We start from the raw sequence: 12,659 nt of genomic DNA on the forward strand, positions 1-12,659 counted from the left end.
GGGGTGTGAGAATAATCTGTGGAGCAAAATATAGGGAATCTTGTCGCAACTTGTTTCCAAAAACAGAGGTGTTAACTGTTATAAACACATACATTCTAAAAGCCATATTGCTTGTGGAAAGACTGCACACAAACACTTATTCAGATTTTCACCAGTACAATACTAGAAATAAAGAAAGATTTTACATTGGCAGCCATAGAACACCATTTTACGAAAAGGGGCCTCAGTACGTAGGTATAAAATTAGCTAATGCACTTCCTACAATTAAACTGAAACATCAGCTTAAGAAATTTTTAGTAAAACACCCTTTCTACACATTAGAAGAGTACCATACTTATATGAAGAACAACAAATGCTTTGTGAAATTATGTGAATAGAATTCAGTAAGCATCTTATTATAATTTTGTTGTAAATTAATGACGTATTCAGAAGAATGTGTCTTGTGTATCGTACAAATAACTTTAATCATAACTGACGTATTCAGAAGAATGTGTCTTGTGTAGTGTACAAATAACTTTAATCATTACTGTTTCTTTTGTACATGTGCATTGTACCATTCGATGTTGAATAAAGCTATTATTATTATTATTATTATTAGATCTGACATAACAGGTTGACCCTGTTGATACATGGGATAAGACCACAATACATGTGTCTGCATGGAAACATCTTTTGATTTGTATCTCCTGCAGGAATATTATATGTGGATTGCTATGCATGTTGATACAAATGTTCAATTTCTTGTACATAGGAAATTACAAGAAATGATAAGTATATTGAGTTTTGCATGTCCGCCAGTTGGTTGCTCTGACCAACTGATAGCTGACTCCACATCATCTCACTGAACAAATTGTGCCATGTGTAGCACTGTCATCCCAACACAACAACACCACCATCACCACCACCACCACCAACACTACCACCAACAATATGTTTATTTCCATTAGGTCATTTCAGCAATAGACAATGTGACAAGCACAGTACGATACAATTGATAATTTAAAAAGACCAACAGGGTAGCTGTTAACATCACAGTATTACATTATAGTTAATAAATTAATTTATGGAATGTCGTAGAACAGGTGTTTGACTAACAAATCAGGGCTTTCGAAACTCTCACGTGACTCTATACATCTCTTTTCTTTTTGATTTTATTTCTTGTCGGTGAACTGTATCCTGCTTCTTTTTTTTTTTTTTTTTTTTTTTTTTTTTTTTTTTTTTTTTTTTTTTTTTTTTTTTTACAGGTGGATAGAAATTGAATATAATAAATAAAATTGTAATTTCTCTTGTTGTTGTAATCTGGTTTCAAAATTAGTAACTATTAATATAATCACCATTTTCAAAATTTATCCAGCAGTCAGGTGTTTTATATTGTGTGCAGTTTCCATCGACTGATACTGCGATATCACCCAGAGGAGCCAGGTGCTGATGCTGACACAGAACGAATCTTTTATCAGATAGCAGAGGCATATGATGTTCTTCGAGATCCCCAACGACGAGCTGTGTATGACCATTATGGCATTAAAGGCCTTCGTGAAGGAGTCCCTGGGCCTGAAGAGTATATTAAAGCTTATCACTATCATGGTGATCCAATGAGAACATACCGGTACAAGCAATATTCTATCAATCTTTTCTTAAGCTAAGTACATTTAAGTTCTTTTAACACTTTATTTACATGTAGATATTTTTACATTAATTACTTTCTGAGGAATATAATACTATCTTAATCAGATCATATTACTGTTAATGACTACGCCAGTTTTGGCACATTTGTGCCACTTTTCGTTTGATCCGCAATGAAACATATTTTATAAAATCAGTTCGTACTGAGGGAATGAAATTAAGAAATGAGGCACTAAAAGTAGTTGATGAATTTTGCTATTTGGGCAACAAAATAACTGGCAGTGGCAGAAGTAGGGATGACATAAAATGCAGACTGGCAATAACTAGAAAATGGTTTCTGAAAAGGAGAAAGTTGTTCAAATATGAATTTAAGTACTAGAGAGTCTTCTCTGAAAGTATCTGTGTGCAGTGTAGTCTTGTGCAGAAGTGAAATTGGGTGATAATAGATGAGACAAGAAGAAAATAGAAGCTTTTGAAATGTGATACTACAGAAGAATACTAAAGATAAGATTGGTAGATTGAGTAACTTATAATGAGGTACCTAATCAAACTGGGGGAAAATGAAATGTATGCTGGAGTTTGACTAAAAGAAGGGACCAGTTTATAGAGATGAAAATTTCTTGGAACGGAATAGAAAAAAAGCACTTACATCACTCAAACGTTTTTTATTTTTCAATGTAGTCTCCTTGTAGATTAATGCACTTGGTCCAGCGATGTAACAGCATCTTGATCACATCTCAAAAATGAGTTTCCTCCAGGTCTGCAAAATAGTTGTCAATTCAGGCTTCAAATTTGTCATTTGAAATGAATCTTCATCCACCAACAAAAATTTTCAGTTTTGGCAAGAGATGGAAGTCTTGTGTACCCATATCAGGTGAATAAGGTGGGTGTGGCAACAATTCATACCTTAATTCACGTAATTTTGCCATGGCGATGGCACGTGTGCAGGTGTGCATTGTCTTGATGGAGGATGACTTTCTTCTTTGCTAAACCTGGCCTTTTTTCACATACCTTTTGATGCAATTTGTCCAAGAGGTTAGCATAGTATTCTCCAGTAATTGTTTGCCCAGTGGGGAGATAATCTACAAACAGAATCCCCTTTGCATCCCAGAACACTATTGCCATAACCTTTCCCACCAAAGGAATTGTCTTTTTGCTTTCTTTAGTGGCAGAGAATCAGCATGTTTCCACTGTTTTGACTGTTGTTTCGTCTCTGGGGTATAGTAGTGCACCCAAGTTTCACCTGTGGTCACAAACTGGTGCAAAAATTCTTGTTCATTTCTCCTAAAACGAGACAAACATTGTTCTGATATGCCCATTCTCATGCGTTTTTGATCCAGTATCAAGAGTCACAGCACCAATCTTGCAGATAATTTTTTTCATTTCTAATTCTTCAGTTAAAATGTGATATAGCCTTTCAGATGACATATGGCAAGCATGAGCAATTTCACACACTTTCAATTGGCGATCCTCCATGACCATTTTGTGTACTTTTGCAATGATTTCTGGAGTAGTGTCACATCTTGGCTGACCACTGCACAGATCATCATCTAAGCTCTTCTGACCAAATTGAAATTCATTTGTTCACTTGGCAACAGTTGAATATGAAGGAGCAGAGCCCCCAGTGTATTCTGGAAAGCAACATGAATGTCCTTTGCCTTCATACCTTTCTTTACGAAGTACTTAATCACTGTTCAAATCTCGATTTTTTTCCATCTTTGCAAATCACTACATGGGAACAACAACAGAGCCATGTCACCACCACAGCTCTCTTCCAAGAGCACTGACATGTGTTTACAGGCAACAGTCCAATGAATATAATGTGAACAATTTGCACTAGTGCTGACCTCTCATGGTGATTCTGTGAACTTTTCAAACCACCCTCATAACAAACCCTTGTATATCATCCAAGCTCTATTTGACAGAATGCTCAGCCAGATTAGAGCCATTTTTACTGTCATATGTAGCCACTCTTTTCACTGCACACCCTGTATACACCCAATTCTTGAAGACTGTGTTTTATAAAGGAAACTTTGAATATATAAAGTGAGTGGGAGATACAATACTGTAAGAAGAATTTCAAAGAGCACTAAAATATTGAAGTCAAAACTTCTTGAGTAGACAAATGAATGACCCAAGTGCTCTACCTGGTATGCAAGATACATTAGACAGGCTAAATGTCTTCTAATTCCAAATAGGTTGTCATCATTATCTTTGTTTCTCCATTATCCAGCATCAGGCTGGCTTGGGGTATTTATGGTACTTCTTCACTTTCCACTGTGTTTCCATCATCCCTCTTCTATAACCGTTTTGTTCCAGGCCAGATTCTGTCTTCTTAAACTTGTCTTTTGAGTCAACCCATTTTGCTCTAAGTCTCCCTCTTGCCCTCTGACTTCATCTCCCCCAACTTGTTTTGGTATTCTTCCATCTTCTACTGTCTTTACATGTCCAAACCATTTTAACCTTTTCCTCTCAATTCTCTCAGCTCTCCAATTTCAGTCCCAACATTCTCATTTCTCAATCCATCTCTCCTCATTTTCCCTAACATAATTCTTTCAAATTTCATTTCACTGGATTGGATTCTACTCCCCTTTCTTCTTGTCACTGTCCACGTCCTCAATGCATATATCAGCATGGTGGTGAAGTATGCCTTGTACAGCACATTCTTACACTTCATTGGCACCTCCCTTCTACATACTAACATCCTCACACACTAGTAGAGTCTGTGCAGGATATGGTGGCTGATGAGCAGTGACGAATTTATGTCCAAAGCACTGAGCGAGTTCATTCATTTGCCCAGAAGGGGAGGCCAACAGTGTTTGCCACATTTTGGTTGATTGACAATGACAGAATCAAGGTGCATGCCCTACAAGCATTCTCAAATGATTTTACAGAGACAATTCAGTAAAAAAATCATTTTTGCATTACTTATAGCTTTATATGTCAGGTTCATGATGATGTGACCATCATTTCATTAATGATCATAGTTATTGTGATATCTGCATGGAAGTAAGACACTGCAAGAAATACAAAAAAGTTTGAAAACTACAAATAGGGGTTGCTAAGATTTTGCATTCAGTGCAAATTACATAATATGCTGCTTCATATGAAATTTGGCTAATATACCAAATTTTTCTTTATACTTGGGTAGAGGTCTCAATCTGTCACCAATCTCGAGAAAATTATGTGATGTAGCACACTCATTTGCATTCGTGTTGTGCCAGTGATAAGACCAGGGTGAAATATCCACAGTATTCCTCATATTTCAAAAACAATTTGAGATTTTGGCAAATGACAGTATGCAAAGAGGAGAGAATTTTTTCAGATGTTTATTATGCGAAACTTCCTTATCTACCACATTATTCTGCTAACTAGAGACTTCTTTAAAGAAAGAATTTAATTTTTTAGGGCCGTCAATAGCTGGTGAAACAAAAGGCTATGGGTTTGGAAGCAACATAATTGAAGTCATTACATGTTTATTTTGTACCGAGGGTGTGCTTTTCTGTAAGCTACTACCCTTACTTTTCCTCAGGTCATCTCTTCATAAACTGTTTCAGAATTCTCTCACAACTGTGTCTGTTCAACATGTTAGTGAGACGTCATTTTGTAAACTCCATTGTGTTTTTGCAAAAGAAGCACATTTTAACATGGCAACCAGGAAAATTTGTGGGTTTTACTCAAAAATCACCACTCACGATGCTTCTCTGTAAGTCACAAATAGTTAACAAGCCAAGCGAAAATAAATCACTGCATTTTCAGTGGAATTGTTTTTATACACTAACGAAAGCAGATGTGACAGATCTTTTTGAACGGTCACCATGAAAGTGTGGGCATGGAGGGGCTCCACTTAATATTTACAAAAAATGTGAGTTTCAGTTTAGAACGGCACTTCCCCTCCAGTGCTCAGCATTTCCCCTACAGTGCCAGCCCATACCCCCACCACTACCATTCTCTCCACACATGTCTTACTGACTGTACATCTACCAGCCACAGTATTTTTTGTGGACTATAAAATGCATTACTCTGTTGTATCCTTTTGCTGACTTCTGCCTCAATTCTTGCATTCTTCATTATAACACTACTTAGATATTTGAAGTTATCCTCAATGTCAGTATCCTGTCTTTGATGTTAAACTGTCACTTGCGATCTCTGTCCCTCTGGTTACCACCATAGTCTTTCTTTTCTCCTCACTGCATTTCATTCCAAAGAAAGCAAGTGCTGATAGGGGTGAATTCATTTATTTATTGCTTCCAACAGAACTGTTGTATATGTTTATGTGATAGTTCATGTTTTTAATAGTTTTTGGAGTTGTAAATGTAGTGATTTATTACAAAGTTTTGGCTCAGCTCATTAGTAATAATAATAATAACGCAAAATTTTAAACATGGTTGAAGCAGCAACTGTTAAAATTCTTCACGATAAATGATAACAGCCAAACAGTTGCAGGATAAAGATTTATTGAAATTCTTATCATGCAACTGTTTGGCTGTTATCATTTACCGTGAAAATTTTTAACAGTTGCTGCTTCAACCATGTTTAAAATTTCAGGATAAAGATTTATTGAAATCCTTATCCTGCAACTGTCTGGCTGTTATCATTTACCACGAATAATAATAATGATTTAGTAACTGTATAAAACATTATGTATTAGTCAAAATATTAAGAAAGAGAATACTTTAGGAGTGAAAGAGATCACTCACCAAAAAGCAGGAACACTTATTCATTGACATACACACTCAAAAAAGAAAGAAATCTGGCCATTTTGGAGCAATACTGTGAGCTAGAGTACAGATACATACAGAAAACATATACACATGCACACACACATATGCAAGTTTTCTTTCTTTTTTGTGCATGCTTGTTGGCATCTCAACACTTCTGCTCCTTGGTGAATGGTCTCCTTTACTCTTAAAATACATGGTCCAGTCACATAAATGTGACCACCACCTATTTTCAACATCAGTAACTACTAACTATGGCAGGTGGTAGCACTAGCAGTGGAGGGTATATTAAGCGTGTTGGGGGGATGTGGAAAACAGTGCATTCGTTGTTATAGTGTGGGAACAGAGAGATTTATGTGAAGTCTAAAACAGCACGATTATTGGCTTTTGGGTGAAGGGTGGAAGTATTTCCAAAGTGTCTATGTTTGTAAACTGCTCACCTGGTGCTGTGGTTAAAGTATACCATGCATGGCAAAATGGTATTATCAAAAACTAGTGCTAAGACAACTGTGATGCACCACAGGTCATAGATCACAGGGATGAACAGGAGCTGTGGGAATGTGTACAGGTGAATAGACATGCAGCTGTTGACCAACTGACTGCCCAGATGAAGCTAGGGACTACCAACAGTGCCTCCTCAATGACCATCCAGCGAATGTTGCTGCGTGTGGGCCTCAGCAGTTGATGCATCTGTGCTGACTACGCCAATATTGCAACTGGACCTCACTGAGTGGCAAGAGATGGCCTTTTCAGATGACAGATGGCATGTGGTGTGTATGGCAAGAAACGTCCACAAGTAAACATCCTGCAACTATCATCGGAAGAGTACAGGATGCAGAAGGGAGCGTTATGGTCTGGGGATTGTTTTTGTGGCATTCCATGGGTGATCTCATGATTCTGGAAGGCACACTGGATCAACACAAGCATGCATCTATCCTTGGGAACCATGTCCATCCCTACATGCAATTTGTTTTTCCTTGGTCTAAGGCACCTACCAGCAGGATAATGCAATGTATCAAACAGCTTACATTGTATGCACATGGTTTGAAGAGCAGCAGACTGAGTTTACTGTACTTCTCTTGCCATCAAACTCTTGGATTTAAACCCAGTCAAGAATGTGTGGGACCACCGCGTTCTGGCTGTTGTCACAATGGATCGTCAGCCAAGAACCCTACTGGAGCTGACCACGGCACTGGAGTTGGCATAGCTCCACATCCCTGTCGGTACCTTTCACAACCTCACTGACTTTCTTTCTGCATGTGTTGCAGTGGTCCTCACTGCAAAATGTGGTCGTTCAGGCTTTTGATAAGTGGTCACATTAATGAGACTGGATAGTGCATTTACATTCACAAGGTTAAGTGTAGAGTCTTGTATCGCGAAGAAGCTGTGTTATTATCAGTGGCTGGTATCCTCTGTCATCAACACAAATGCACATGTGGATTAATACGGTTCTTTACTAACATGGACTGGAATCTTTTACTTAACTTGAATAGAATCCATGTTTTGTGGTACAGGCTCATCAGTAATAATCCTCTTGCAGACTGATGTATGTCTCACTACTAGTGAAGTACAATTCTGATTGAGGTAAACTAGTCCTGCTATAGTCACTAATCTGTTTGCTATGTACTGTTGTAGCCCATGGCGAATTAAAGTTGCTCTACGAGTAAGTTGGCAGATGCCAAACTGGATGATTGAGTGAATTGGGCCCTCTGGTCAGTGGTGGCAGCCTAAATACATGCTGTCGAGAGGGTGTTGGCGGCATGGTGCTTGTGGGTGTGTCTCTGGTCTCTCTCATGATGGGCGTGCTTGATCCAGTGATATTTGCTCCACCTTTGCCAAGCAGTGTGCTGGTGACAGCTGACGCCAGCACATTCCTGTCCCTGAAATGTGACACTGTTGTCGTGTAGGGAGGATGTGAACAACAATGGGAAGGGAAGCAGGGCACTAGATATAGAGATGAGCCAGGAGCCTTGACTGGAGGATGGCATGCTCCCAACCGTACCCCACCATATGGCTTGCAAGGAACAGGAACATCCTCCGTAAAACTGCTGCCAGGACACAGGTCCAGGCCTGAAGGTGTGCCCTGGGACAATGAGGGTGATGGCAATGGTGACAACGGGGCCCACATCCGTCAGATCGACGTATAGGGATGGGGGGGGTGGGGGGGCGCATTGTCCATCTGCTCCTCCTGGGGTGCCCCGGTGGTGCCAGCAGATGGCTGCAATGGCTGTACGGTCCTGTGAGGCCGTGAATCTGGGGGAAGAAAAACAGCAGAATCACAGGGCAAATGACGTGCATAAGTATGGTTCTGGTGGCAGCGCTGCAAATCATCAGGATCTGCAATCAAGTACATAAGAGATCCAATGTGTTTCTGGATCGTGCCTTTTTTCCAGCACCCATGGTTACCATAAACCCTGAAAAGAACAAGATCGCATGGTGCGAAGTGATACTTGCAGACCATTGATGGCGACAGATGCTGCGGTGGGTGTAGCAAGTGTATCAACTCCTGATGGAGGTGGCCATGCAGAAGTGATTGTCCATCTCAAGGGTGGGAGCAATAGGAGGCAAGAAAGAGTTGTAGCACCTGTTCCCACGTGTGGGTGGTGCAAAGCTTGGTCATCTGTTGTTTAAAAGTGTGTACAAAGCATTCTGCTTCTCCATTGGACTTGTGGTGAAACAGAGCACTTGCTAGGTGATGAATGCCATTTCATTCACAAAACTATTCAAAATCGTGTGATGTGAACTGTGGTCGATTTTCCGACACAAGTACTTCTGGCAAACCTTCTATGCAAAATTTGGAGGACAACACTTGAATGGAGCTGTGTGACATGGTAGAATTCATAGTCACTGCAAATGAGAACTTACTAAAAGAGTTTACCATTATGAGCCAACAAGTGTTCCAAAATAGTCCTGCAAAGTCTATGTGCACTCTTTGCAATGGGGATTGAGTCTTAGACCAAGCTGAGAAAGTCTGTGGCAGAGGCAATTGGTTTTCTGCGCATGTGCAACACTGTGATGTCATCTGTTCAATGTGGGCATCCATGCCCTCGCAAATATAGTGCCGGCATGCTAACTGTTAGTGCAAACAGTTCCCCAATATCCTTGCTGAAGCAATCGCAACACATACTTTTGCAACACTTTGGGAGTAAACACATGTGATTGTCCACTGCCATTTTGAACTAGAATCACACCCTGTTGAACTGAAAGTTTATGCCAACATGCAAAATATCAGCGTACAACTGAGTTCTGGATACTGTTCAATGAACGAGTCCAAGATGTGCGAATGTAATGCAACACAATCTTGAGATCTGAGTCTGCTTCTGTGGCCTGTGCAATTTTTCCGTAATGCAAGGGGAAAGATTCCAGCAATTCAGAGTCCTGCACATTGATCTGGCAACAAGATGCAGCAGATGCATCAAAATTGGAGTCTGGATGAATTGGCAGGTGAGATAGGGTGTCTGCATTGCCATGCTTTGTCATAGGTCTGTACACAGTTTCATACTGATACTGTGAAAGCAACAAAGCCCAGCATTGCAATTTTTTAGCATTGGATGTAGGAACCAGCTTTGAGGATGAAACAAGAACTGCAAGGGCTAAAAAGAACTTGTGAGCAAACAGATATTAGTGAAATTTTGTTATCCCAAACGCATAGCAAGAGCCTCTTTTTTCTATTTGAGAATAACTGCAATGAGTTCGAGTTAACATCTCTGAGGCAAAAGCAATAGGTCTGTCTTGTGCACCAATTATGTGCAAAAGCACAGCACCGATTCCATGGAAATATATGTTGACTTGCAAAACTATTGGCTTGACAGGATCAAAATGCACTAAACATCTGCCACCAAGCAAAGAATTTTTGAGTTCATGAAATGCATCTTAACAGTCTTTAGTCCACACAGAAGATACATTTTTGCGACACAAGCAATGCAATGGAGCCATGATCTGGGCAGCATTCGGTATAAACCAAATGTAGTACATCATATTGCCTAATACTGACTGCAGTTGAGACACATTGCAAGGAACAGGTAGGTCACAGATAGAAGGCAAATGAGATTGGAGGAGGGTGCACATCCTGACTGTTGATCACTTGACCCAAGTACTGTAGTACAGTCTGTGAAAAGTCACACTTTCAAGATGACTCTTGAGTCCTGCTTCTGACAATGCTTGAAAAAGAGTGTGCAAATTGGCAATTTGTTCCTCTGGTGTACGACCTGAGATGACGATATCATCAAGGCAGTTTGAACAAAATGGCACTTTTGCAGTCAGCTGTTCCAAGTAACATTGAAAAATAATGGGTGCAGATGCACTGCCGAAGGGCAAATGCAAATACTTGAACAGTCCTAAGTGTGTATTTACAACAAACACTTTCTGTGAGTTCTTCACCCAATGGAATTTGCAAGTAAGCATCACGCAAATCTATCTTAGAAAAGTAATGACCTGCACCACGGTTGTCCATGAGTTCCGCATGGCAAGGTAACAGATAAGTGTCAACTATTGTCTATGGGTTGACTGCAACTTGCAGTCAACACAAATGCAAATGCGTCCAGAAGGCTTAGGCAACAAAATGAGAGGACTTACCCATTGTCTAGCTTGAATGGGAGCAAATACACCATTACCTTGCAATTCTTTCAATTTACTGGCTACTTTGTCTCTTAAAGCAATTGGAACGGGATGGACCCAGAAAAACTCTAACACTATGCGACGATAAGAAGCGGTATGACTTAGGATTGCAAGCAAAATCCACACCTGTCTCACATCAGTTGACTTACTTGATATGCACAGCCGATCTTCTCTGGATAACCAACTACGTCAATCTCCAAAACCACCTCCTCTGAAGAAAGTGCTGGTTACGGGAATTTATAAGACTCTTTCTCTTTCTCTCTGCTCTTGAATAAGTGGATACTCGCAAAATACTTTTAGTGTAGCCTTGGTATATTTCAACTTCCACAAGGAACAAATTCACCACTTCTCACATAAATATTCGGTTTGCAAGTCAACCAATTCATCTAGCATTAGATTTGATTAAAACATTTTTAGCATAGTTTTTGCAGCCACATAATTATGAACATGTCTTACTTCTAGTGAGTCCAGCACATGAAATACAATTAAGTGTCTATAATCAATTGTTCAGTATTCTGTAACAACAATTACAGACACTAAAACTGCAAGGGTTACTACATGATTACTTCTTGCTCATGACTCCTTTCCAGCCTGCACACACAAACGTGTCACGCACTATGTACATTCTCTCACACTTATATCGTGTGTTCAAGATGATAGAAGGACGAGTGGTTCTGGAATTAATGCAAAAATTCTCGAAGCACTACATATCCATCCCCTCAGCTCGAACACACGATATTTTATACATACTTATTATGTACATTAGTATTACATAGAATAACAATTCATAATTCCATTTTTTTACTAACTGTGCATAACCCTTTTATTTACTATTTAGCTTTTCTTTTTTCATTTTACTTTGATTATAAAATGGGTGTATTTCATTCCATGTTGGAGTCAATTCTTTTATATCTAGGAGTCGTGGGACCTTTGGGTTTCCAACTGTAAGCTCCAGGTGTTCATGACACTTGAGTATTTTACTCTTTATTCTAATTCTTTGTACTTCTTCTTTAGTACATAATAGCCTCGTTCTTCTCGAAACTTGTAAACTCACATAAAACATAATAATGCTAGTGGAATATAGAATTCAAACTTACCAGAATATTTCCTAATAAATTTTGTGGCGGTGTTCGTAGTGACAAACAACTCGCTGTAGAAACGGCTTACGAAGTCACCGCCACACTTTTAATAGCGAGCCGACCGGTCCGCTGGAACAGTGAACAGAAAGATGAAAACCCAAACACTCTGATTAAATAAAAGTCGGTACTTATCTTTAATAACGAAGATACAGAAACACAGTAGTGAACTCCGTGTCTACAGAGATCTGCCTAGTTCGAGTCGGAGCGGCTAGGTCAGCGTCGGCTGACGACAAACAACAACTCTGCTGCGATGAACACACAACTGACTAGCAAGTACACAATTCGGTGGCGAGTATACAACTGAGCGGCGAATACAGAACTGTCCTAGCGCTCGCGACTCCAGCGCTTAAGAAACCAGAAGCCAGCGGTGGCGCGCGCAGACTTGCGGCGATTTCCTGTCTCGCTGGCGCTGCTTATGCGGATGGCGTCCGGACTTTGATGCTGCCACCCTTTTGACAGTGGGCTCGGGTGGCATTACTGGCTAGGATATAACAATAAATGTGTGACTTCTGTCACGATATTGTCCTTTTCCCCTAATATCAGCATTTATACCTTACAC

At 39.8% G+C, this 12,659-nt stretch overlaps 1 protein-coding gene across 1 annotated transcript in view; it reads left to right on the plus strand.

Annotated features, from left to right (window-relative positions):
- Positions 1-12,659, plus strand: part of LOC124545681 (dnaJ homolog subfamily B member 13-like) — a 106,328-nt gene that overhangs the window by 13,892 nt on the left and 79,777 nt on the right. The window contains exon 2 of the mRNA XM_047124627.1: positions 1,382-1,606. Within this exon, the coding sequence (XP_046980583.1) occupies positions 1,382-1,606 (225 nt within the window). The remainder of the gene's footprint in view (positions 1-1,381; positions 1,607-12,659) is intronic.

This window comes from Schistocerca americana, chromosome 8, assembly GCF_021461395.2.
Source record: "Schistocerca americana isolate TAMUIC-IGC-003095 chromosome 8, iqSchAmer2.1, whole genome shotgun sequence".
In the NCBI taxonomy this organism is placed as follows: Eukaryota; Metazoa; Arthropoda; class Insecta; order Orthoptera; family Acrididae; genus Schistocerca; species Schistocerca americana.